We start from the raw sequence: 22,975 nt of genomic DNA on the forward strand, positions 1-22,975 counted from the left end.
AGCCTAAATCAAAAGGCAGGGCTGTATCCCAAGGTGAGTGGGCTGACTCAGCGATTTGGGGCTCCCCTTACACATCCAAAGGAGACTCCTGGAGGTGTCGAGAGCTAGCATGATGTAGTTGTTAAGAGCAATGGACTCTAATTTGGATAGCCAGGTTTGATTCCCTGCTCCTCCACATGCAGCCTGCTGGGTGACCTTGGGCCAGTCTCAGTTCTCCCAGAACTCTCTCAGCCCCACCTACCTCACAAGGTGTCTGTTGTGGGGAAGGGAAGGTGATTGTAAGCCGCTTTGAGACTCCTTAGAGGTAGAAAAAAGGGGGGTATAAAAACCAACTCTTCTTCTTCAATTGCCTCCTCTGTGGTGGTGGTGGTGGGTGCCCAGCGGCTGCCTCTTCCTCCGAGCCTTCAGCCTCTTTGCCCCACAAGGAGGAGTCCACACTCCGGTCCACAACACCGGTAGTTTATTCTATACTCAGTTAGCAGGAAACAGTTGTGAATAAAGAAAGGTGAAAGCCTGTACAATGTCCTCATGAAACTTCTCCTTCATTACAAACAAAGCTGCAAGTCACACACCTACAGAATAGATTGTTAGGGTTGCCAGGTCCCTCATTGCCACCGGCTAGAGGTTTTTGGGGCAGAGCCTGAGGAGGGAAAAGTTTGGGGAGGGGAGGGACTTCAATGCCATAGAGTCCAATTGCCAAAGTGGCCATTTTCTCCAGGTGAATTGATCTCTATCAGCTGGACATCCGTTATAATAGCAGGAGATCTCCAGGTAGTACCTGGAGGCTGTCAACCTTATAGATTGTATAATGGGAAGTGGCATTTTTGTCAAAAAATGCAGAGTAGGAAACAAAGCAGCAAAATGTTGGACCAAACACACAACTGTAAAAAAGAAAGGCTATCATGGAAAGATGGTCTCACAAAAAAATTTGCCCAATTACCCATAAACAAGCATCCTATTACAAAGCCTGGCAAGCTCTATGCTGTTTTCTAACAATTTGCAAAGTCCAAGAGAAGACATCTCAATAGTGACCTCCACTGGACAAGTCAGATAACGCCTCTATTTTAAAAAAAACAACCTCTGCAAACAGGGCAGTATTTAAAATAAAACAAGAGGGAAACAAATATAAGTGACCTTCTGGAAATGCTACATGCATCAACAGCAGCAATTTTTCACACAGATTAGATTCCAAAATATGACCTACTCAATGTGTTTGTAATAAGATTGAAATTAATATGCTGGACAGTTTAACGAAACAGAGCCCCTGTAGCGTGAGACGCAGTCCTAGCAACGAACAGAAACACAAGGCCAGTAATGAACTTACAGATGTGTTTATTAGCAAAATACAGAGGGGGAAAGGAGGCCGCACAGACCTTGCTTTAGCATGACAGCATATCTTCAGAACACAGGTGAATCCAATCCTAGTCCAACTCCAACGCATTACTATGGTGTATCCTGCAAACTGCTGTACATCAAGAACAAACATTGCTCTAGTCAGTCCTAGACACAAGGCAGTTTAAATGTTTGTGTGTGGGGGGGGGGAGGGGAGGGCCTTTGGTCTTTAAGAACCATGAAATCAAAAAGAGTAAGATGTGCAGAAGAAAGGGCAGAAAATGGGCAATTCCTAAACCAACATTCAATAGAATGCTGACAGAAGAAGGAAAAGTGGATACACGCCATAAAGGGCAAAGGCTACCTCTGTCCTGGAACTACTATTGGTGCTAATCACAAACTGTATTACCTCGGGACTGCTTTTGTCCCATGGGTCTTTTATAACATAAAGCATGAAATGCCGGATGTCTTCACCCTCCCCTTTTCCTGCACCGTTGTCCACAAGAGAAGCTTACTGTCATCTGTATGCTGAGTTAGAGCTCATAGTCCATGTATGGTACTCACAAAGAAAAGGGATTCTAGTATAATCTGGGTTTGGGAGATTTTCTCTTTTTTCCTCCTGCCAAGATGGATCAAACTGAGAAAGATACAACAGCAAAGCCTTTATCCTGCTTCCAGGAGGAAAGCAAACAACGGTATTCCTATATGCGACAGAGCTACTGGTAGAAAAGCAAGAAGCCTGCTAGGAATAATTTAACTAATAGACAACGCAACAGACAAAAGTAGGACTGTTGTGATATAGCTTTGCCTGTTTTTGGCAGGGTGACAGGTAGAGTTGCAAATAGTGGCGGTGGAAAATCCTGGACATCTGCTTACTGTCCATGCATATTTATCTCCCTAGAAATGGACATATTTACTATAAACAATAGAACAGCAAAGCAGGCACACTTATTTAAATGCCAGAAAACTAGTAAGAGATGCTAATATGACCTTAGTGGGGCATGTCAAGTGTCACTGGTACTGTTTTCCCCAAGTCATTTAAAGGACAATTAATTGTATCTTTTTAAGGGATTAGGTCAAGAGTGTCCAATGTGACAAATAATAAAACTGAAACTCAATCCTTATTTACTTGATTTCTACCCCACTTCACTTACCAGCAGTATCCTCAAAATCAACTTAAAAACCACAATAACAGTATAATTTAAAGGGAAGTCCGATTTTAAAAAAATAATAAAATCACGTTTTAGAAAATAAACCACAGATTTGCAGAGCACAGTTTCAAACTTCAGTCATTTATTTACACATTGAGGGAAGTCCCCTGAAAAGAACAGTTTTTGCAAATCTACTAGAGGAACAGCAGCTAGATGTCCTTTCCTAGGCAGAGAACTGCAACGACCAGGTACCCTATTGAGAAGACTGGTACTTATCACTGCCTGAAAAGCTTTCAGTAATGGGGGTACTATTTCATGTAGCCAAACTTTAAGTCATTACTTCAGCAGCAGCTGCCACCACAGCACAAAAACCTTCACTGCATGACTCTTTAAAAAAAATATTTATATTTTATTAACACTTTTTAAAAAATGTTTTTTTTACAAACATTTAGCCATACACACACTCATACACATAGAAATTCAGATTGGGCTTCGTCCAGGAAAATTGGTTAACAGTTCTAGGGTACACAATTTTAATCAACATGCTATTTTGTCTTAACTATCATATATACTTATATTATCAACTTTCTATTTAATTCTATTTCAGATTTTCAATTCATACGTTTTAAATCTTTACAACTATTGCTTCTATATTGTTCTTATTTATAATCAAAATAACACTTCCATTTCTTATGAAATTCATCTATCGTTTTCCCTTTCATCATGTTAGTTTACTGCATGACTCTTAAGAAAGTTTGGTGTATGCAATAATAATCAATCAGTGCTGATACCTGAAATCCTGAAGAGTTACTATTAGATTTATGCATAGCCTCACTCTCTAACGTTTTGTGGTTGGCTCTGCCTCCTGTGGTAGAACATCAAAAGTGCCCACAGCCTCAAAGAGGTTAGGGACCCCTGTGCTAGAAGCTACCAAGGCACGAATGCAAAATGCAAGGCCCTTATCTTGAAGAAGAGAGTAAAGCTGGTCCACCAAGCATAGTTGGGGGGGGGGGAACCATTGCTTTTAGAAAACAACAGCACTATATTAGGTTACTGAAATACATTTTGTATGGGACTGCCCTTGAAAAGTGTTAGGAAACTTCAACTGGTACAGAATGCTGCAGTCAAGATGTTGACTGGCATTTTGGTCAGGAACCTTATTTTAAAAAAGGTTTTAGACCATCATTTGACAAATACAGAAACTCACACACAAGATGTTGACTGGCGTCCCCCGCCAGGGGGCACCAGGCAACGCCGCTGGTATCAACGGTAGGGACGATATCACTCCAGTCTTGGCCCATCTACACTGGCTCCCTTTGCTTCTGGGCCCAATTCAAGGTGCTAGTGTTGATCTTTAAAGCTGTATAGAGTTTGGGACCATTATTCTGGAAAAAACTACCTACTTTCATAAAAACCTACCCCGCCCTTTCTGTCACTGCCTTCCACCAGCAGGTGAAGACTTTTGTTTCATCCCTTCAACAATCCCTCCTTCCTACCCTATGTTTTAATTACTGTTCTATGGGCTTTTAACATGTGTTTTAGTTTTGGTTTAAATTGTGTTTATGATACATTTTTATAATGTCTTGGTTTAACCATTAGCCACCTCAGTGGCCCTGACTGAGTAGATATAAACAGAATATCCAAGTACTATCTTCAATGTCATTCTCTTCATTTTAGCTCACTGTAGACTGTTTCTCAAACCACCCAAAGCAAAAACACAACCCACTGGATAAACATTTGTTTGTCATTTCCATCGCTGAAAATATCAATCACTCATATCGGAAACTCAATACGAAAACAACACACTGCGTACTACCCTCTGCATTTTGGTCAGGAACCTTATTTTTTAAAAAGGTTGTAAATCACCATTTGACAAATCCAGAAACTCCCACACAAAACTCACCACAGCTACTAGCACAGGTTGCAATCAAACGATCAGCGGAGAGAAAATCACTCAGGTTTCGGAAGAAATAAATAAAATATCGAGAAGTGTACTTACTTGTGAGTTTGTTGTGGCTGAGAACCAGCTGTGTAATGTGAGACAGAGTGACTGTAAATGAATAGAAACAAACCATAAATCAACCAACGGGAAGATTCCCTTAGAACAAAAGAAGCATGTTAACGGGAATTCATCTGAATGCTGGGGATCAATTCCCACAGACCTTAATTAATAAGATAAAACACTCAACTCTTTCTACGTGTCACCTCATTTGACCCGGTAACTTCTTTCACTACCTAAGCCCATGACACTATATTTCCCCACAAGGCTGTGCCCACTTTGTGGAGCACGCTCTCCCCATTCTGCATGGTACAGGGACTTCCCACAGTTCTGTATTGCAACCATTTCATATAACTGGATGCAGTTCATCACCTCTATGAAGGCAGCTTGAATGCAGATTCTAGGGCATCTTTTTGCCTATACATGTTCTGTACATTTTATTGCTACAATGATGTCCAAGGTGTATCAGGCAGCCATAGTACAAGTAAGGTGGTCTTTAGCCATTAAATCCGCTGCTGTAGTTTCACAGGCAAATCTAGGTTCAAATGAAGCAGAAGCCCCCAAGAGTGAGATAAACAACATGGCTTATGAGCATTAGGAACAGACAATTAGAACATAAGACTCATAAGATTATTTTGGCTCCCTGCAAGATGTTATTAAACTATATGGCAATACTTGTACAATTGTACAGAGTGGGTCCTCTATGGCCCATTCTCTGCTCCCTTTGTCAGCGATCTCCAAAATTAGAAGAAGCCAAAAAGTATTTCACCAAGGAAAAGGAAACAAGACTTGGTATACTGTACAACTTGGACAGGCCTTTTCCTTTAACCAAGGGAACCCACACAGCCTCTTGTGATTTTGGGGAAACAGGTTTGTTTTAAACTGTAAACCTTCCCCATAGTTACAAGATGTTCTTAGGGTAGCAAGTGTAAAGACTTTGGGTTCGCTGCTGTGAGGTAAGTTTGGTGGTGAGCTAAAAGAACATGGAGATCATTTAAAGGTGATTAGATGCTGGAGCTGCCCTCTCATAAGGCCAGGGATGAAACAGCAGAGTTTCCCTATAGGCAGGACTGCTGCCTGTCTGTCACAACAACCTTCAGAGCTTACTTAAGTAATAGGCATGTAAATTTTAGCACTCCACATTTTGAGGGATCAAAACTGGATGCCTTTGAGATATCATGGCTGCATCATCACGGGAGGTAGTTTTCCAAGGGTTTGTCACACAGTGCTAAAGCAACATTAAAAATCCTGTGACCATATCAGTAGAGCCAATGGCACTGCCTTTGTTACAGAATCATCAACACCCTCCTGACTACCATCCACTTTAAATGCTTCACTAGCCAGATGTTCACAAACTAGGGTTGCTGGCCTCTACGCAGTAGCTGGAGATCTCCCTCTATTACAACTTATCTCCAGGCAACAAAGATCAGTTCACCTGGAGAAAATGGCTGCTTTGGAAGGTGAACTCTATGGCATTAGGTCCCATTGAAGTCCCTCCCTTCCCCAAACCCCACCCTCCACCCCCAAAATCTCCAGGTATTTCTCAACCTGGAGCTGGCAACCTTATCACAAACAATGGAACAGGTCTGGAGTAGCTTTTTGATCACAGTTAACAATAATGTTGAAAATTAGGGAATTCAATGCTTTTAAGGTAAAAATTTGTGCCTGGAAAGCCATAAGGAGACTGTTCTCATGCTGTTAACACCAATGATCTCAGAAATTCAATTCACATGAATGGTGGACAGCCGTATTCCATACTAGTTCAAGCCTCTGTCCTGTGAAGGTCAACTTGGCTTCTATGCTATACAGACTACTGCAGCCTGGTCTATTATCAGAGGATGAGTTATGGTCCTTTGGAATTAATGTTACTTTAAAAAAAGATTGCATTATACTCCGGGCAATTCAAGAAGATTCTGAAGACAGGGAAGATTCCCACATTGTCACAATTTTATATACTATGGGAACTTTCCTGTCTTAGGAACTGACAATTACGTGCATGATTAATTGCTGTGACTAAACACAGAATAATGACAGGCACCTTGGAGAATTAGGTAAAAATAAGTGCCACTGAAGCTATTTGACAGTCAAATCTTTAAAGGCCGGGCTGTGTTCAACTATGTCACCAGATCCACAAGATGGCATCCTAGCTTCATTTTTAATGTCGCGCCTGGCTTTTAGAAGGTAAAGATAATTTCAGAACTCTCTTCTACATTGTCATTGTAAGACTTGTGGAAACCAGGTACAAAAAGCAGAGAGATGAAGCTATTAAAGTTTTAAAATGTTAGCTAAAGTTTATGACGACTCCTCAAAATATTAAGTTAAGGAATATTTTCAATTTCCCAGATAAAGTTATTCAAAAGGTAATTTTAGACACATTCCTGTTGAAAACAGTCAGTTTAACCCAAACTTGTTTTTAAAACAATTTTTCTGTATCTTTTAACATAAGAACATAAGAAAGGCCCTGCTGGATCAGATCAAGGCCCATCAAGTCCAGCAGTCTGCTCACACAGTGGCCAACCAGGTGCCTCTAGGAAGCCCACAGACAAGACAACTGCAGCAGCACCATCCTGCCTGTGTTCCACCGCACCCAAAATAATAGGCATGCTCCTCTGATACTAGAGAGAATAGGTATGCAGCATGACTAGTATCCATTCTAACTAACAGCCATGAATACCCCTCTCCTCCATTAATATGTCCACTCCCCTCTTAAAGCCCTCCAAGCTGGCAGCCATCACCACATCCTGGGGCAGGGAGTTCCACAATTTAACTATGCGTTGTGTGAAAAAATACTTCCTTTTATCTGTTTTGAATCTCTCACCCTCCAGCTTTAGCAGATGACCCCGTGTTCTAGTATTATGGGAGAGGGAGAGAAACTTCTCCCTGTCCACTCTCTCCAAACCATGCATAATTGTATAGACCTCTATCATGTCTCCCCTCAGCCGCCTTCTTTCCAAGCTAAACAGCCCTAAGAGTCTTAACCACTCCCCATATGTCAGGTGCTCTAGTCCCCTAATCATTTTGGTTGCTCTTTTCTGCACCTTCTCAAGCTCTGTAATATCCTTTTTTAGGTGTGGTGACCAGAACTGTAAACAGTATTCCAAGTGTGGTCTCACCATAGATTTGTACAAGGGCAGTATGATATCAGCAGTTTTATTCTCTATTCCTTGTCTAATTATGGCCAGCATGGAATTTGCCTTTTTTACAGCAGCCGCACACTGGGTTGACATCTTCATTGAGCTATCCACTACCACCCCAAGATCCCTTTCTTGGTCTGTTGCTGCCAGCACAGATCCCATCAGTGTATATGTGAAGTTGGGATTTTTTGTCCCAATATGCATCACTTTACACTTACTCACATTGAATCTCATTTGCCATTTTAATGCCCATTCTTCCAGTACGCAGAGATCCTTCTGGAGCTCTTCACAGTCCAATTTTGTTTTAACCACCCCAAATAATTTGGTGTCATCTGCAAACTTGGCTACTTCACTGTTTAACCCCAATTTCAGGTCATTGATGAACAGGTTGAAAAGCACCGGTCCCAATACAGATCCCTGAGGCACTCTACTGCTCACATCCCGCCATTGTGAGAACTGACCATTGATTCCTACTCTCTGCTTCCTATTTTTCAGCCAGCTCTCAATCCATAAGAGGACTTGTCTTCTTATCCCGTGATTATGAAGTTTGCTTAGCAGTCTTTGGTGGGGGACTTTGTCAGAAGCTTTTTGGAAATCCAAATACACAATATCCACAGGCTCATTCCTGTCCACATGCTTAAGTTATTTTGCTCATGAATGCACATGTTCACACACACTCAAGCCTGATATAAATCATCACTAAGGGTGTCTCAGCAAATATTCTGTCAATATTTTTATATTTCTATCCCATATTTGCAAACAAGATTTGTTTGGAGCTCTCCTAAGCTGTTGCTACATCATTAGAGAGTTTTACCCTCTACGAATAATAACTTGCAGGTGGTCCCCGGCCTGAGGAGCGTGCAGCTGTCCTCGACAAGGGCCAGGGCTTTTTCAGCCTGGCGGCCTGGTGAAATTCCCTTCCAAATAATATCAGGGTCCTGTGGGACCTTAAAGAGTTCCGCGGGGCCTGCAAAATGGAACTATTCCACCAGGTCTACAACTAACGACAGCAGCATGTTTTACATCGTTGCTGGCCTCCCCATCTCCTCCCACCTTCTGCTTACTTATGGGGGTTTAACTGCTTGACTGGGTCTACAGGGGCTGCTATAATTCTTACTATGCAAAAGCCATCTTGATATTTCTAGTTGTTTTATGATTACTGTTGTTTTAAGCTGAAGTTTTATGGTTTTATATTGTTTTAAATGCTGTTACCCACCCTGAGCCTGGCCTGGCTGGGAATGAGGGTGGGCTATAAATTTAAATAAATAAATAAAATGATAACTGCTAGTAACCTCTCTTGGTGGTCCATAAAAGATGAAGAACAAAGTCTCTATCAAAGTGGTAGACTAGACATGCAAAAGCAAAATGAACTCTACTACCTTGAAGTCTCTTCTTTTATAGTATGGATGACTTGGAACCTGCTTGTCCCCCACAACCCCCAAGTCATTTAAGAGAGACAGAAGGGTTCCATGAAGGTAGAATTGTTCTTCCTCATTTGAGGAGCAGTCTCACAGGAAGAGATAGTGATAGGGTAGGACTCCAAGACAAGCATTACGAAGGATTATGGGCAAAACTGGGGAAATATTTTGTAACGCTTCACAAAGTATCTATCTGCCTGGCATATACCAGTAGATAAAAAAATGTTGGCTGCTTGAGACAGAGCACCTAAAACAGGGGTCCTCAAACTACGGCCCGAGGGCCGGATCCGGCCCCCGGAGGGCTTTTGTCCAGCCCGGAGACCGAGAAAGCCAGTCCCCCCTTGCCCCCCTCCCCAGAGCTTTTCTGGGCTTCCTGGCCGCATGCGCCCAGCCGGAAGCCTCCCTCCCGCCCCAGTCGCCCCCTTCCCTGCTCCCTCTCCAGCCCAAAACCCCCTTTCCTGGTGGGAGGAAAAGGGCGAAGGGGGCGACTGGGCGGCGCAAGGCGGCAAGACGCCTTGTGCGCCGCCCAGTCGCCCCCTTCGCCCTCTTCCTCCCACCCTCCCCGGCCCAAAACCCCCTTTCCTGGGCGCAGGAGGCATCTTGCTGCCTCGCATGCCGCCCAGTCGCCCCCTTCCCCCTCTCCCTCCCAGCCTCCCCAACCCAAAACCCCCTTTCCTGGGCGCACGAGGCATCTTGCTGCCTCGCCTGCCGCCGGGTCACCCCCTTCCCCCTCTCCCTCCCAGCCTCCCCGGCCCAAAACCCCCTTTCCTGGGCACATGAGGCATCTTGCTGCCTAGCACGCCGCCCAGTCGCCCCCTTCCCCCTCTCCCTACCAGCCTCCCCAACCCAAAAACCCCTTTCCTGGGCGCATGAGGCGTCTTGCTGCCTCGCGCGCCGCCCGGTCGCCCCCTTCCCCCTCTCATCCTCCCCGGCCCAAAACCCCCTTTCCTGGGCACATGAGGCATCTTGCTGCCTCGCACGCCGCCCAGTCGCCCCCTTCCCCCTCTCCCTCCCAGCCTCCCCAACCCAAAACCCCGTTTCCTGGGCGCATGAGGCATCTTGCTGCCTCGCGCACCACCCAGTCGCCCCCTTCCCCCTCTTTCTCCCAGCCTCCCCAACCCAAAACCCCCTTTCCTGGGCGCATGAGGCGTCTTGCTGCCTCGCGTGCCACCCGGTCGCCCCCTTCCCCCTCTCACCCTCCCCGGCCCAAAACCCCCTTTCCTGGGCCCAGTTGCCCCCTTCTCTTCTGCAGCACGCCCCACCGGGAGACGTAATTGTAGGGGCCCCTTGGGGGGGCATATCTCCAGGGAGAAGAAGAAAAAGACTTGTGGCCATTTATGCACAGGAGGTTTTGCCTTGGATTTGCCGCTCTCCAGATGCACATTTTCCCCATCTGAATTCTCAGAACTCAAAAGTAAGCTCCCCCACCCCCGGGCATAGTTTGGAGAATTCAGATGGGGAAAATGTGCATCTGGAGAGCGGCAAATCCAAGGCGAAACCTCCAGTGCATAAATGGCCTTGGTTTTTACATGCTGACTTTCTGTACCACTAAAGGGAGACTCAAATTGCCTTACAATCCCCTTCCCATACTTTCCCACAACAGACGGCCTGTGAGGCAGGTGGGGCTGAGAGAGCTCTAACAGAGCTGTAACTTGCCCAAGGTCAGCCAGCTGGCTTCGTGTGTAGAGGTGGGGAAACCAACCAGGTTCACCAGATTAGCCTCTGCTTCTCACGTGGAGGAGTGGGGAATCAAACCCAGTTCTCCAGATCAGAGTCCCCGCTCCAAAACGCCACTCTTAACCACTACAGGGGGAAGGTCCGGGCTTGCGAGGAGGATGCTTTTCCGGAGAGCCCCCTCGGCCGCCACCTCCTCCCCCGCACACGTGGGGAATTTGTTCATATTTTTTTCAAACTATAATCCGGCCCCCAACAGTGTTTGAGGGACAGTGAACCGGCCCCCTGTTTAAAAAGTTTGAGGACCCCTGACCTAAAACAAATGCTTAAAAAATTCCCTCCTCTACAGCTGTTTGATTTTCTCTCCAAGTTTTTGTTACTTTCCAATCCCTTTTGCTCAGCTTAATACAGAAAAATGTCCTGCTTTAATAATATTAACAGGAAGCTTCCTGTAGTGTGCAAACTCATGTGCGGCACTAATAAGAAAGACAATGGTTACAAACCACTCTAAAGAGGAGGGAGATTACGTTAGCAAAATTAAAGTGTAGGAAACTAGACATGAAAACTGTCAATGACTTCCTGGAAGTGGACTCTGTTAATATTACAAACCGAGGTGCGATTACATTAAGAGGGGATGCTCAAAGTTTAGGAATGCAGGACCTGGCCATCTATGCTGAATAGTTCATTACAAAGGAGAGTGTGGGAGTCAATTTCCCCCCCTTAAAAAAAGGGTAAAACTGAAGAATTCATGTACAAGACATAAGGTTGGATCCAACAGGGCATTTTCATGGGCAGAATGACTTCTGTCCAGAGTGTGACTTTCTTGCTTTCCCATCCCTCTGCAACAGGGTTGCCAGCCTCCAGGTACTAGCTGGAGATCCCCTGCTATTACAATTGATCTCCAGCCGATTGAGGTCAGTTCACCTAGAGAAAATGGCCACTTTGGCAATTGGACTCGATGGCATTGAAGTCCCTCCCCAAGCCCTGCCCTCCTCAGGCTCTGCACCCAAAACCTCCCACCGGTGGTGATGAGGGACCTTGCAACCCTACTCTGCAACCCTTAAGGCCCACCAAAATGCAGCATTCTAGGGGGCATTTGAGGCCGCAGTGGGATGGAAAGGTGAGAAGGTCATGCTCCAAGACTCGGCAAGAAGTTATACTTTTAATTTTTTTTATTAAAATATTTATATACCGCCTTTCCTTCTGGCTGAAAGCAGTTTACAAATTACAGTAAAGAAGTATAATGTAACCCCCCAACAAGTAACTCCTCCCCACTTTTCCCACTGCATCCAAACCAATAATTTCTATTAAACCTTAAAAGATAATTATAATGCAGAACTTTTCCTCAGCACGCCACCATGGGAGGAAAGGGAAGTTGCACAAAAGCACAGGCTATACTGGCAACCATTTCGGTAAGGACTAGAGCGTGACAAATTTCCAGTGCATTGGACTGTACTCCTCACCTGAATCTCACCGGGTGGCCTTTGGCCAGTCACACAGTCTCAGCTAAACTTACCTCACACTAGGGTTGCCAGCTCCGAGTTGAGAAATACCTGGAGATTTTTGGGGCGAAGCCTGAGGAGGGTGGGGTTTGGGGAGGGGAGGGACTTCAATGCCATAGAGTCCAACTGCCAAAGCGGCCATTTTCTCCAGGTGAACTGATCTCTTTTGCTTGGAGATCAGTTGTAATAGCAGATCTCCAGCAAGTACCTGGAGATTGGCAACCCTACCTCCCACGACTGTTGTTGTGAGGATAAAATTGAGAAGAAGAGTATGTTGTAAGCCACTTTGGGGCTCCATTGAGGAGAAAAGCAGGTATGAATGAAGTAAAATTAAAAAAAATAAAATATTATAGGATACCATGGATTAACATTAAGTAAGGATAAAAACTTAGGCACTTTAATAAGCAAGTTGGGGTAATTAACACTGTAAGGCTAGTTCAAAGATCATAAGCTGGCCAGTTTCAGATGAATGCAAAATGTTAACGAAAAAAGTATATATGTACCAAAACTATCCCTTATCAACTGAAAAGCATGCAGGCTGGCAACTTCTTGTACAATCAGGTACAGAAAATGATGTAACTGTAGTCCCTTATAGATTGGAAAGTGAAACATAAATGATATTCTGATTCTCATCCACAGAAATTTGTTTACACCTTTCTATATTTGTGTGGACAAGTAACAATATACTATTCTTCTTCCTGGCCATTTTCCATACCCTAGTCCACTATCAGAAATTTTGTTTTAACTGTAGAAATGGTCAGTTTCTCTACCACACTACACTTTGCTAATTTCACCATCTAATTTCTTCTAGATTCTAACTGAATCAAAGGTAATGTGCTAATCATTGTCCTGTAAGTATCAAGATAATGTGCTAATGAGGGTGTGGTATGTACCTTTGATTCTTTTTGCAGGACAATGATTCAGCTCAATCCAACCCCTTTCTGACTATATATTACTCTTCCTACACACCTGACACTGAGAGACACTGTCCTTCAGTGTTACTCCTCTGAAGATGCCTGCCACAGCTGCTGGTGAAACGTCAGGAAAGAAAATACCAAGACCACGGTTACACAGCCCGGATAACCTACAAGAACCAGTAGTTTTCAATATTTAAGCAACATTTATACTTCAAAAGCTCAATAATCTAGCGAACAAATGCTCAGCCCTGTTGTATGAATTGACTCATAAACTTTTAAAAACACTCTGGTGACAGATGTGACACTTTTGACAATGTTAATTTTCTTCAGGCAGGCCCACAAGGGTTAACTCTTTTCCCATGTGCCTTCCCCATTAGCAAGTACTACTGTCTAATTAACCAAATGCCACAATGGGGACTGAAGTGTGGCATCTGCCTAATAAGCTGCCTTGCTAGAAACCAATAAATAACTTAAATATCTTTGACATTATTAAGCAATATGATAATTTCTGATTGGATAATTTAATGCTTCAGATAAAGAGAACTCTTGAGACAGGTGTTACTGCTCAACTAATGTCACATCATGAAAAAGAAAGCCTGTTACCGCCGACCTGAATTAATTATGAGATAATTAGCATAGACTTAGAGTCTGACTCTCTCTGAAGATTCAGAGGATAGGTCGCTAAACCACAAAAAAGAGATATCATTGCTCCAGATTTCTTTACTGCCAGCAAAACCATTACTAATTTATGTTCAATTCAGAGAAGATATTACACAAAGAAGATTAGGGAAAGGTCTCAGCTGATCTGATCTTTTCCAGTCCTTTACTCCTTGGCAACAGAAGTAAGAGTTTTCTGGAACAGGAAGCTCTCGGGACTGCAGACCTTTGTCTGCACTTCCTTTGATACAGTAAATTAAAGTAAGGTGAGTGTATTGAGTGTTGAACCCATGAAAATATATACAGGTTGAGTATCCTTTATCCAGACTGCTTGGGACCAGAAGTGGTCCATATTTCAGATCCTTCTGTATTTTGGAATTTTTGCATATGCATAATGAGGTATCTTGGGGATGGGACCCATCTCTAAACAAGAAATTTATTTATGTTTTATATATACTCTATACACATAGCCTGAATGTAATTTTAAACAATATTTTAAATAATTATGTGTACATTGAACCATGAATGGCACTGCTGAGGGCCTGTGCGTCATGCCTGCATGCCGGCTCAAAAGGTCCGTTTTTTGGATCAGTCCGGATATCGGATGTCTGGATAAGGGATACTCAACCTATACATGCACAGCCCACACATGAGTGGGGATGCTGAGCTTTTAAAAAATAATAATGTATAGGCTGTGCATGTGTATATTTGCTCATTCAATAAATCTAAGTGGCAGAAGAGCAGACCTGTACTCCTAAATTGTTTCCCAAAAAGCAACACGTGAATGTCTTCATGAATATACAATTCCATACAGCTTTAGTCTCAACCCCAATCTCAGATATGTAAAACTCTTATGAAATAGTTATTAAACATGTGATTCTAGCTCTGGCAAGGAAGACAGAAGGACAACAGGCAACAGATCTACATTGTATCGTGGTTATTATTACAGAAGTTATATGATTTTGATGCTGCAAAGGAATTATTTTTGGAGAAGTCTTGTTATTCCTTCCAACTCTGAATCAGAGAGAGAACCAGACTGTGTTGCTACCTGAACTCAAAGACAACTCAACTTCTGACGACCAGAAGAATAAAAAAGCTATGATTAAGTTATCATTGGACATAGTATGGACAAGCCAAAATGATAATGACACGGGCAGCCCATTCTTAAAGGGGGGTGGATCTGAGGTGGCTGGGAGCGGTGGAGCCGTACCACCTCCTCTGAGGGTTCCTGGCCACCACAGAGGGGGAAAAGGGTACTTAAAATTTTTAAAAGGAAAATTAGGGGGAAATTCTCCATTGAAAACAGCGAGGCTGCACCTCCAAAAAAGGTGCATTCCAGGGCGAATAAGGTTAGGAAGCTGCCCAAAGGCAGCTCTGCTCCGGGAACACCCCGGGATCACCTTCTTCACACTGGCGTGGCTGTTCTCTTCCTGGATTTAGTTCCCAGACTTGCTTCCCTGGCGGCAGGGGCCGGCAGAGCTCCGTCACTCCCAGATGCCAGCGTGTTTGCCCCCGCGCTGGCATGTTTGCCACTTTATCTCATGATAAAGTGGCACCTATGCCAGCGCGGGGTCATGCTGGCTCCTATAGAGACCCCCCCCCCTTTATAATTGCAGCCTTAGATCTATACAGGGCTTTTTAGAGTACTACTGCAATCTTGATGTAAAAGTAAACCTTCACTCAGTCCAGAGAACAGCCAAGCATTCTAATATTTATTTGTATTTAATTCATTTATACCCCACCATTCTACACAATGGGGACTCAAAGTAGCTTACATTGTTCTCCTCTCCTCCACTTTATCTTTACGACAAATCTGTGACTGGCCCAAGGTCACCCACCAAGCTTCCATGGTACAAATAGGTATTCAAACTCAGGCCTTACAGATCCTAGTTATAGCAAAGAACTTCAGCATGTTACCCCCTCGGTACTAACTGGTGGGTAACTTGACAAAGAAATTAACCTTACAATACTAAGACTTCCTTTTATTATATTGTTTTTAGAATATTCCAAGTGTTTTTCATTCATTATGCCCCCTAACAAAGGGGACCAAGGGGGAAAGAGATCTGCCTAACACCCCAAGACAGTTCAGGTCTAAGAGGAGATTTGAACCAATACTGCCCACTTCATACTCTTAGTCACTACACCACAGCAGCTTTCATAATGTATTGTATTCAGGAAGAAATATATGTACGGAAAGTGTGTTTTAAAATTTCTCATCATCTGATATAACGTGTCAGACCCAAAAACACATTTAGATGATCAGATTTTTAAAAACTAGCCTACTGGGGTGGGTGAGGAATCTGTGCTTGAAGAAGCAACAATAACATCATGGTGATTGGGGGTACTAGAAATACTTACATAAACCAGGTATGTCCACCATGTTAGAGATGTTTCGCTCACACATGTCCACCTCCAAGATGTTCTTCTCCCTACTCTCCTCCACAATTTTCTTCAAGGACTTGGACATGATCTAAATTAAAAGAAAGACATGGGCAATTCATAGTATAGGAATTAATTGCAAACCAGGAGGAGAAAAATAATATGGCAAGAGACAGTCAACCTTTTTAAGTCAGCTGCACTGGCTGAACCGCCACATGAGCAACCTAATCCTGTGAGCAAGTCAAGGTGAGAACCTCAAAATCGCATAAGATCACAGGTCCCCTTTAGTGAAAAGAAAAATGCACAACTGTCTGTTAATATCAAAAATCTCATACAAGATCATGATTCCCAGCTTAAAATGTGTTCAGATGTTACTGCACCCAACTAGTACCAAGGAATTCTACACTGGAAACCTATAAAAGACAACATGATCATCTGAATTCATAGACGTCACCACGTGTCCCTGCTTCAAACGTTAACGACTCAGGTGTCTAACTGGAGCCTTTCCAATCTGCATTATACTGTGTCGTATTTTGGCCTCAATTCCCGTAGGACACATGAGCACCCAAAATACAACAACACAGCATAATGCAGAATAGAAAGGCTACAGCACTGACAAATAATACATGTGAAGTACATCTATCAATGAAAACACAACCTATGTAATAATAATACTTAGTATGCACAAGTGGGAAACCTGCAAGGATTTGTGGGGTCACTTCATTTCTCCCTGTATCCCCTTCCCCACATTATTTCCTCCTGACAGCCCCCATATCCTCTCCCCTTTCTCTGCTTCCTCCTTTCTTTCCCACTTACCATCCAACCTTTCTCTATCTGCCGCCCTAGCCATCAGCGTTGTTATTTATTTACTTTATTCATACCCAGTCTTTCTTCCCAATGAGGGCACAAAGCAGCTTACATCATCCCCCTCTCTTCCATTTTAATCTCACAACAACCCTGTAAGGTAGCTAAGGCTGAGAGAAAATGACTGGCCCAAAGTCACCCCACAAGCCTCCATGGCACAGCGGGGATTGGAACCAGGTCTGCCAGATCTTAGCCTGACACTCTAACCACTGTACCACACTGGCTCTCAGACTCCCCCTGGCAGCTTCTCCCCAAGAAAGATTTGGCCAAGTTGCAAAAATCATGCAGTAGCAAGCAGGGTGTATTTGATTTAAATCAAACCAATTTAAATCAAATCATGATTTAAATCACTAGTCAGTAAGACTAGATTTTCATGATTTAAATCACTAGTCAGTAAGACTAGATTTAAATCATGGTTTTCTACATAAACAGCACTTCTGATGATGTTGTTTCATTCGGGCCACCAGGCCTTGCATTGCTTTGCTGCAGTGTTTGCAATTAGCACACATGCCTGCCTTCACCCATAGGTAGAGGAACTTCGTTAAAATATTCCCAAACTGTTTCTTTTTTTATGGCCTGCTGCCATTATAGGTTTTCTCCTCCAGGGAGAGAATAATATAATAAAGCTCAGGCTATACACACAAAGGAGCCCCGTGGCGCAGAGTGGTAAAGCTGTAGTACCGCAGTCGAAGCTCTGCTCACGACCTGAGTTCGATCTCGACAGGAGTCAGTTTCAGGTAGCCAGCTCAAGGTTGACTCAGCCTTCCATCCTTCCGAGGTCGGTCAAATGAGTACCCAGCTTGCTGGGGGTAAAGGGAAGATGACTGGGGAAGGCAGCGGCAAACCACCCCGCAAACAAAGTCTGCCTAGAAAACGTCGGGATGTGACGTCGCCCCATGGGTCAGGAATGACCCAGTGCTTGCACAGGGGACCTTTACCTTTTTATACACACAAAGATCCCAAGACTTGTGGACTATTCTACTCAAAAGGTTCCACTATCATTTTTACTGCTTACCCCTCCCTCCTCACACTTAGCTCATTGTGCAGATCAATTCCATTCCAATCAGTATTCTATTTGTTGAACTTGTTGAAACTTAGCACTTAAGGGGTAAGGGGTTGATTCTGTGTACATAGATTTGCAAAGAAGCAATGGGCTTAAGTTCTTTTTCTCAACTCTGCATGTTTATTTTATAACATTTTTGCTCTGAAGAAGATCCAGGTTATCTCTGCAGACACAAATTCACAGTTTTGAGAACTGCAAAACCAAGCATCTGTGATTATATCTTCTAGATAGAAAAACTGCCCACAATAATCTTACAGAAACCTCTGGAAGAGCATGACACTGTGAATGGATTAATGGAATTCATTTTCCAAAAAAATTAAGCAGGGCATGAATATATATGCAACATAATTAAAAACTAATCCTATCCTTTGGACTATAATGTATCTTAACTAGAAAACTATCTTCAGATAGATTTTTCCTCAAAAAAAAAAACACATTTTATTTTAAAAAATCAGATTTAAATAAAAAAAATACTGATTTTTATCCACCCTGGTAGCAAGTCAGTCAGGGGAGTTTGGGTGGTCTCCACTGCCAGGCCTGCCCTTGTTAAGCTGCATGGAGGCTGCTTCCAGGCCTAGGAAAGTTGTGTGACATCAGGCCGTAGCCGCCACAGCATCTGGGAGAGCTCCACAAATTGCATGGTAGCAAGTTGCCTACTGGCTGCTTCTGGCCCTGGCCCCAATGAGCAGGAGAGAGGGGAACAGGGGTGGGCTGGAAGGCCAAAATGGCCTGGAGAGGACCCCTCCCCCCCCCACCTTTTACCGACAGAAACCAATGTTTGAAAGTGGATAATAGCGTTGTGGTTGTCTAGCAACCCCCCACAATGGCCAATGATATCTCAAAAGATGTACATTTCTTAAAAGGTACAGATGCTGCTTCTATTATTTAAAAAAAAACACCTTTTTTTAGATTTCCAATTTTCCTGTAAACCTGTGGCTTTCCTCAGGTTTGTAGGAAGATCTGTTTTGTCTGCTTACGGCTCCAATTTCTGGACTTAAGTATTCACAGCCAGAGCCATGTTGAGAATAAAATATGTTGATGATGATGTCCAAGGAGTGAATTCCTGTGCTCCTGGCCTAGTTGCTGGAAGGGGTATGAAAAACATCTTGGAAGATAGCAAACAACACATCACAGTTACCACACAGACACACACTCTTTAGAAAGTCAGCTGTGTGAACGCTGCCGGCTTCTGACAGGTGTATAAACAAACATGGCTTGGAGTTCAGAGCTGCAGAATCAGTAGTGGGTAGCTAAATGTATCTGAACTGGTATCTGAAGAAGTGAAGAAGCCAGAAATGCTGTCAGTCTTTAAGGTGCTACTGGACTCTTGCTCTTTTCTAGCTTAATGTAGCTCGAGAGATGAGTTCCCATTGGGATCAGACCCATTTAGACGTGCCCCATTGTTTTGAACCTGAATAACAACCAGAAGGTGGTCAGGAGCATTACTGTCATTTCATCACATCAGCCCCATGATGTCAAACCCAACCCCGCTCTGGCAAAAGGATACAACTAATCTCAACGCAGCCAGCCTAACCCACAGGCTGACATTCCAGGGATGCAGAAGGGCCCCCTTAAGGCTTGTGGGACGCTTGTGCCCAGACGTTGTAATGACCCACCTAATATTGGAAGCTGGGAGGCCACTCAATACTGACTTTGTCACTTTCATACATGCCGGAAAATGCACTTTCGAACCACTTTGACAACTGGTTCTTGTAGGTTATCCGGGCTGTGTAACCGTGGTCTTGGAATTTTCTTTCCTGACGTTTTGCCCGCAGCTGTGGCAGGCATCTTCAGAGGAGTAACACTGAAGGACAGTGTCTCTCAGTGTCAAGTGTGTGGGAAGAGTAATATATAGTCAGAAAGGGGTTGGGTTTGAGATGAGTATTGTCCTGCAAAAGTAATGTGCTAAGGAGAGACGCTGTCCTTCAGTGTTACTCCTCTGAAGATGCCTGCCACAGTTGCTGGCGAAATGCCAGGAAAGAAAATACCAAGACCACGGTCACACAGCCCGGATAACCTACAAGAACCATTGAACTCTGACCGTGAAAGCCTTCGACAACACTTTGACAACTGTTTGCAAGCAGATTTTGCCATTTCACACAGTCAGTAAAATCCGGCTGCAAAGCACACCGATTCGAAAGTGGATTATTCCGCATGTATGAAAGCGTTTGATTTGCGGACAGGAACCCCGCACGTTAACAAGCTTCAGCAGAGGCAGAAATCAACAGGTAGCTACTACAGGGGGGCGCAGGAAAAAGCTCCACCCGTGGCTCACTGCCTCCTCCTTCTTCGCCCGCCTTAAAGGGACAAAACCCCGAGCTCTTTCCAAAGTAGACGGGGGGGGGGGATAAAGAAAAAGCTGTCCATCACGCCCCTGCCAACTTCTCCTTCGGGGCGGCGGGTAGCAAACCCCCTCCCTCCGGCACTGGGCATTTCCCCTGCCACTTTTGGGAGAAGGCAGACGAAGCCACCTCTCCCAGACCCCAGCAAGGCAGCCACTCACCGACAGCTGCGACCGGAGGGACCAGAGCGCCGGCTCAGCTGGACAGAGGAGCTCCCCCGCTTCTGGGCACACGCCCTGCTCGAGCGCCTCCTCCCAGGGCTCGGTCCCCGGAGCCAGGGGCTTCCTGCCAGTGCGCACGCGCCTCGGGGCCGCCGGCCGCGCTCGCCTCCAAGTAAGGCGAAGCGCTCCGGGGCGCAGCAGCCCCGCCCGCTTCTCGGAATGCGCAGCCGGCGGCCGCCCAATCCGCGAGGCTGCTCCACCCGTGCCTGGCCCTTATTGGCTGGAAAGGGTCCAAAATCGCGCCAATGGAGGCGACAGTGTAGCTGTCCAAGCAGCTGGGGGAAGGAAGTGACTGGCAGCTTGGGGCAAGGGGGGGGGGGGCGCGTGCCGAAGCGGCTGCTCCGCTTTGCTTTCCCCGGGCCAGATGTGGAGGACCGTCTGTGGGTGCCCCGGGCTCTCCTTGCGCCTTCAGGCCATTTATTCATGGAAGGTTTTGCAACTGACAGTTTTTTATTTTAAGATAAGTACCACAGCAGTGCTATGGAAAGAAGCCACTTTTTTTAAAAAAATTTTTATTGCTTTTATAATAATACATAAAAAGGTAAAGGTCCCCTGTGCAAGCACCGGGTCATTCCTGACCCATGGGGAGACGTCACATCCCGACGTTTTCTAGGCAGACTTTGTGGGGTGGTTTGCCGCTGCCTTCCCCAGTCATCTTCCCTTTACCCCCAGCAAGCTGGGTACTCATTTGACCGACTTCGGAAGGATGGAAGGCTGAGTCAACCTTGAGCCGGCTACCTGAAACCGGCTACCTGAAACCGACTTCCGTTGGGATCGAACTCAGGTCGTGAGCAGAGCTTTTGACTGCAGTACTGCAGCTTAACACTCTGCCCCACGGGGCTCATTAATAATAATAATACATACAAAAAAGAAAAAAAAAAGGAAAAAATATATAGTAATAATAAAATCATAATCCAATACAGAAAAAAAACATGAAATACACAAAAAACATATACAGCGCACTATTACGACCAATACTAATACATTAATATTTACTATCTTCTTTTTTTAAAAAAGGCCTATAGTGCCCCATACCCTACCACCCTCCTATGTGCCCTTCACCATTGGACTTCCGGCGAAGTGTTATGACGGTATTTAGAAACCTAATATTATAGTCATTAATTAAAAATCACATTGAACTATAATTCCTTAACTATACCTTTAAAATCCGTTTTTGCCAATTTATCCCAATATGCGGCGGCCTTTAACCATAGGAAAGAAGCCATTTATACAGGGGAGGTTTTGCCTTGGATTTGCCACTCTATGGATGCACATTTTCCCCATCTGAATTCTCAAAACCATGCACGGGGGCTTATTGTTGAGTTTTGAGAATATGGATGGGGGGGGGGGGGAAGTGCATCTAAAGAGCGGCAAATCCAAGGCAAAACCTCCCATGTATAAACGGCATCAGCTTGCCAAACGGGGCCAATGGGAATCGAAAAGGGTCGCCATAAGTGGCTGCGACTTGATGGCACTTTACACACACATTGTGATACTGACAGTCTTATCTTTAACATCTTTCCTAATAATTCGGTACTGTTTGCTTTCTTTTATTGCAAATAAATCAAAGGGGGAATCTGCCACATTTTGGTTTCTCAGTAAAGTTGTGTGTTCTTAGTATCTGCTTTTTGGAGGCATACTGAAAAGGAAGGTTTTATTGAACTGATCCACTGATAAACCTATCGACTTACTTAATTATTTTTCTAAAGCTAGCGGCTGTCGTCACATATTGTGGCAGTGAATTCTGCAATGTCCCGATTCATTTTTTCCCCCAGATGAGGTTGCCAGAATTGGGCAAGCTGTCATTCCACCCAGCACATTCGCCAAGTGGGAAGTGACACTACATGCTGCTTGTGGAATGGGCAACTGCACCAGTAACTTTACATTGTAGGCAACGCTGGCCAGGATAAAAGCAGCATTAAAGAGGCTCGTTTCTTTAATCTGTTGTATTTATTCATTTTTAAATTGCATTAATCACCTTTCTATTCAAAAGCACTCAGTTGACAATATAATCAGGTAACTCAGACATGAAAGCAACAGTTTCTCTAAAATGCAGAAAACAGTGGAGCAGCATTTAAAAAAGGGAAATAGGAACATTTTAAAAGGTTTTAACGTTGTGCTGCTTAATTTTTGGCAGGAGGCCATTTCAAAATGAGAGGCAAAGGAATAGAGGTCTCTGTGAATTTTTACAAAGAAACACCACCTGGTGCTCTCAGCCTAGTTTTGGTGCTCTCATGGCCAGAGAGGGGCCATTTCAACCCCATACTCGTTGATCAAGAAGAGTTTCTCTTAAGAAGTTTTCCATTACATAAGACCATAAGA

General features: G+C 44.2%; 1 protein-coding gene across 1 annotated transcript in view; it reads right to left on the reverse strand.

Moving 5' to 3' along the window:
• RSU1 (Ras suppressor protein 1) overlaps positions 1-16,251 on the reverse strand; it is an 83,301-nt gene extending 67,050 nt beyond the window's left edge. Inside the window, exons 1-2 of the mRNA XM_056857418.1 lie at positions 16,143-16,251; positions 4,483-4,533 (exon numbers count right to left, since the gene is read on the reverse strand). Coding sequence (XP_056713396.1) covers positions 4,483-4,533; positions 16,143-16,251 — 160 coding nt within the window. The remainder of the gene's footprint in view (positions 1-4,482; positions 4,534-16,142) is intronic.
• Positions 16,252-22,975: the final 6,724 nt, after the last annotated feature.

Source organism: Euleptes europaea, chromosome 11, assembly GCF_029931775.1.
Source record: "Euleptes europaea isolate rEulEur1 chromosome 11, rEulEur1.hap1, whole genome shotgun sequence".
Lineage (NCBI taxonomy): Eukaryota > Metazoa > Chordata > Lepidosauria > Squamata > Sphaerodactylidae > Euleptes > Euleptes europaea.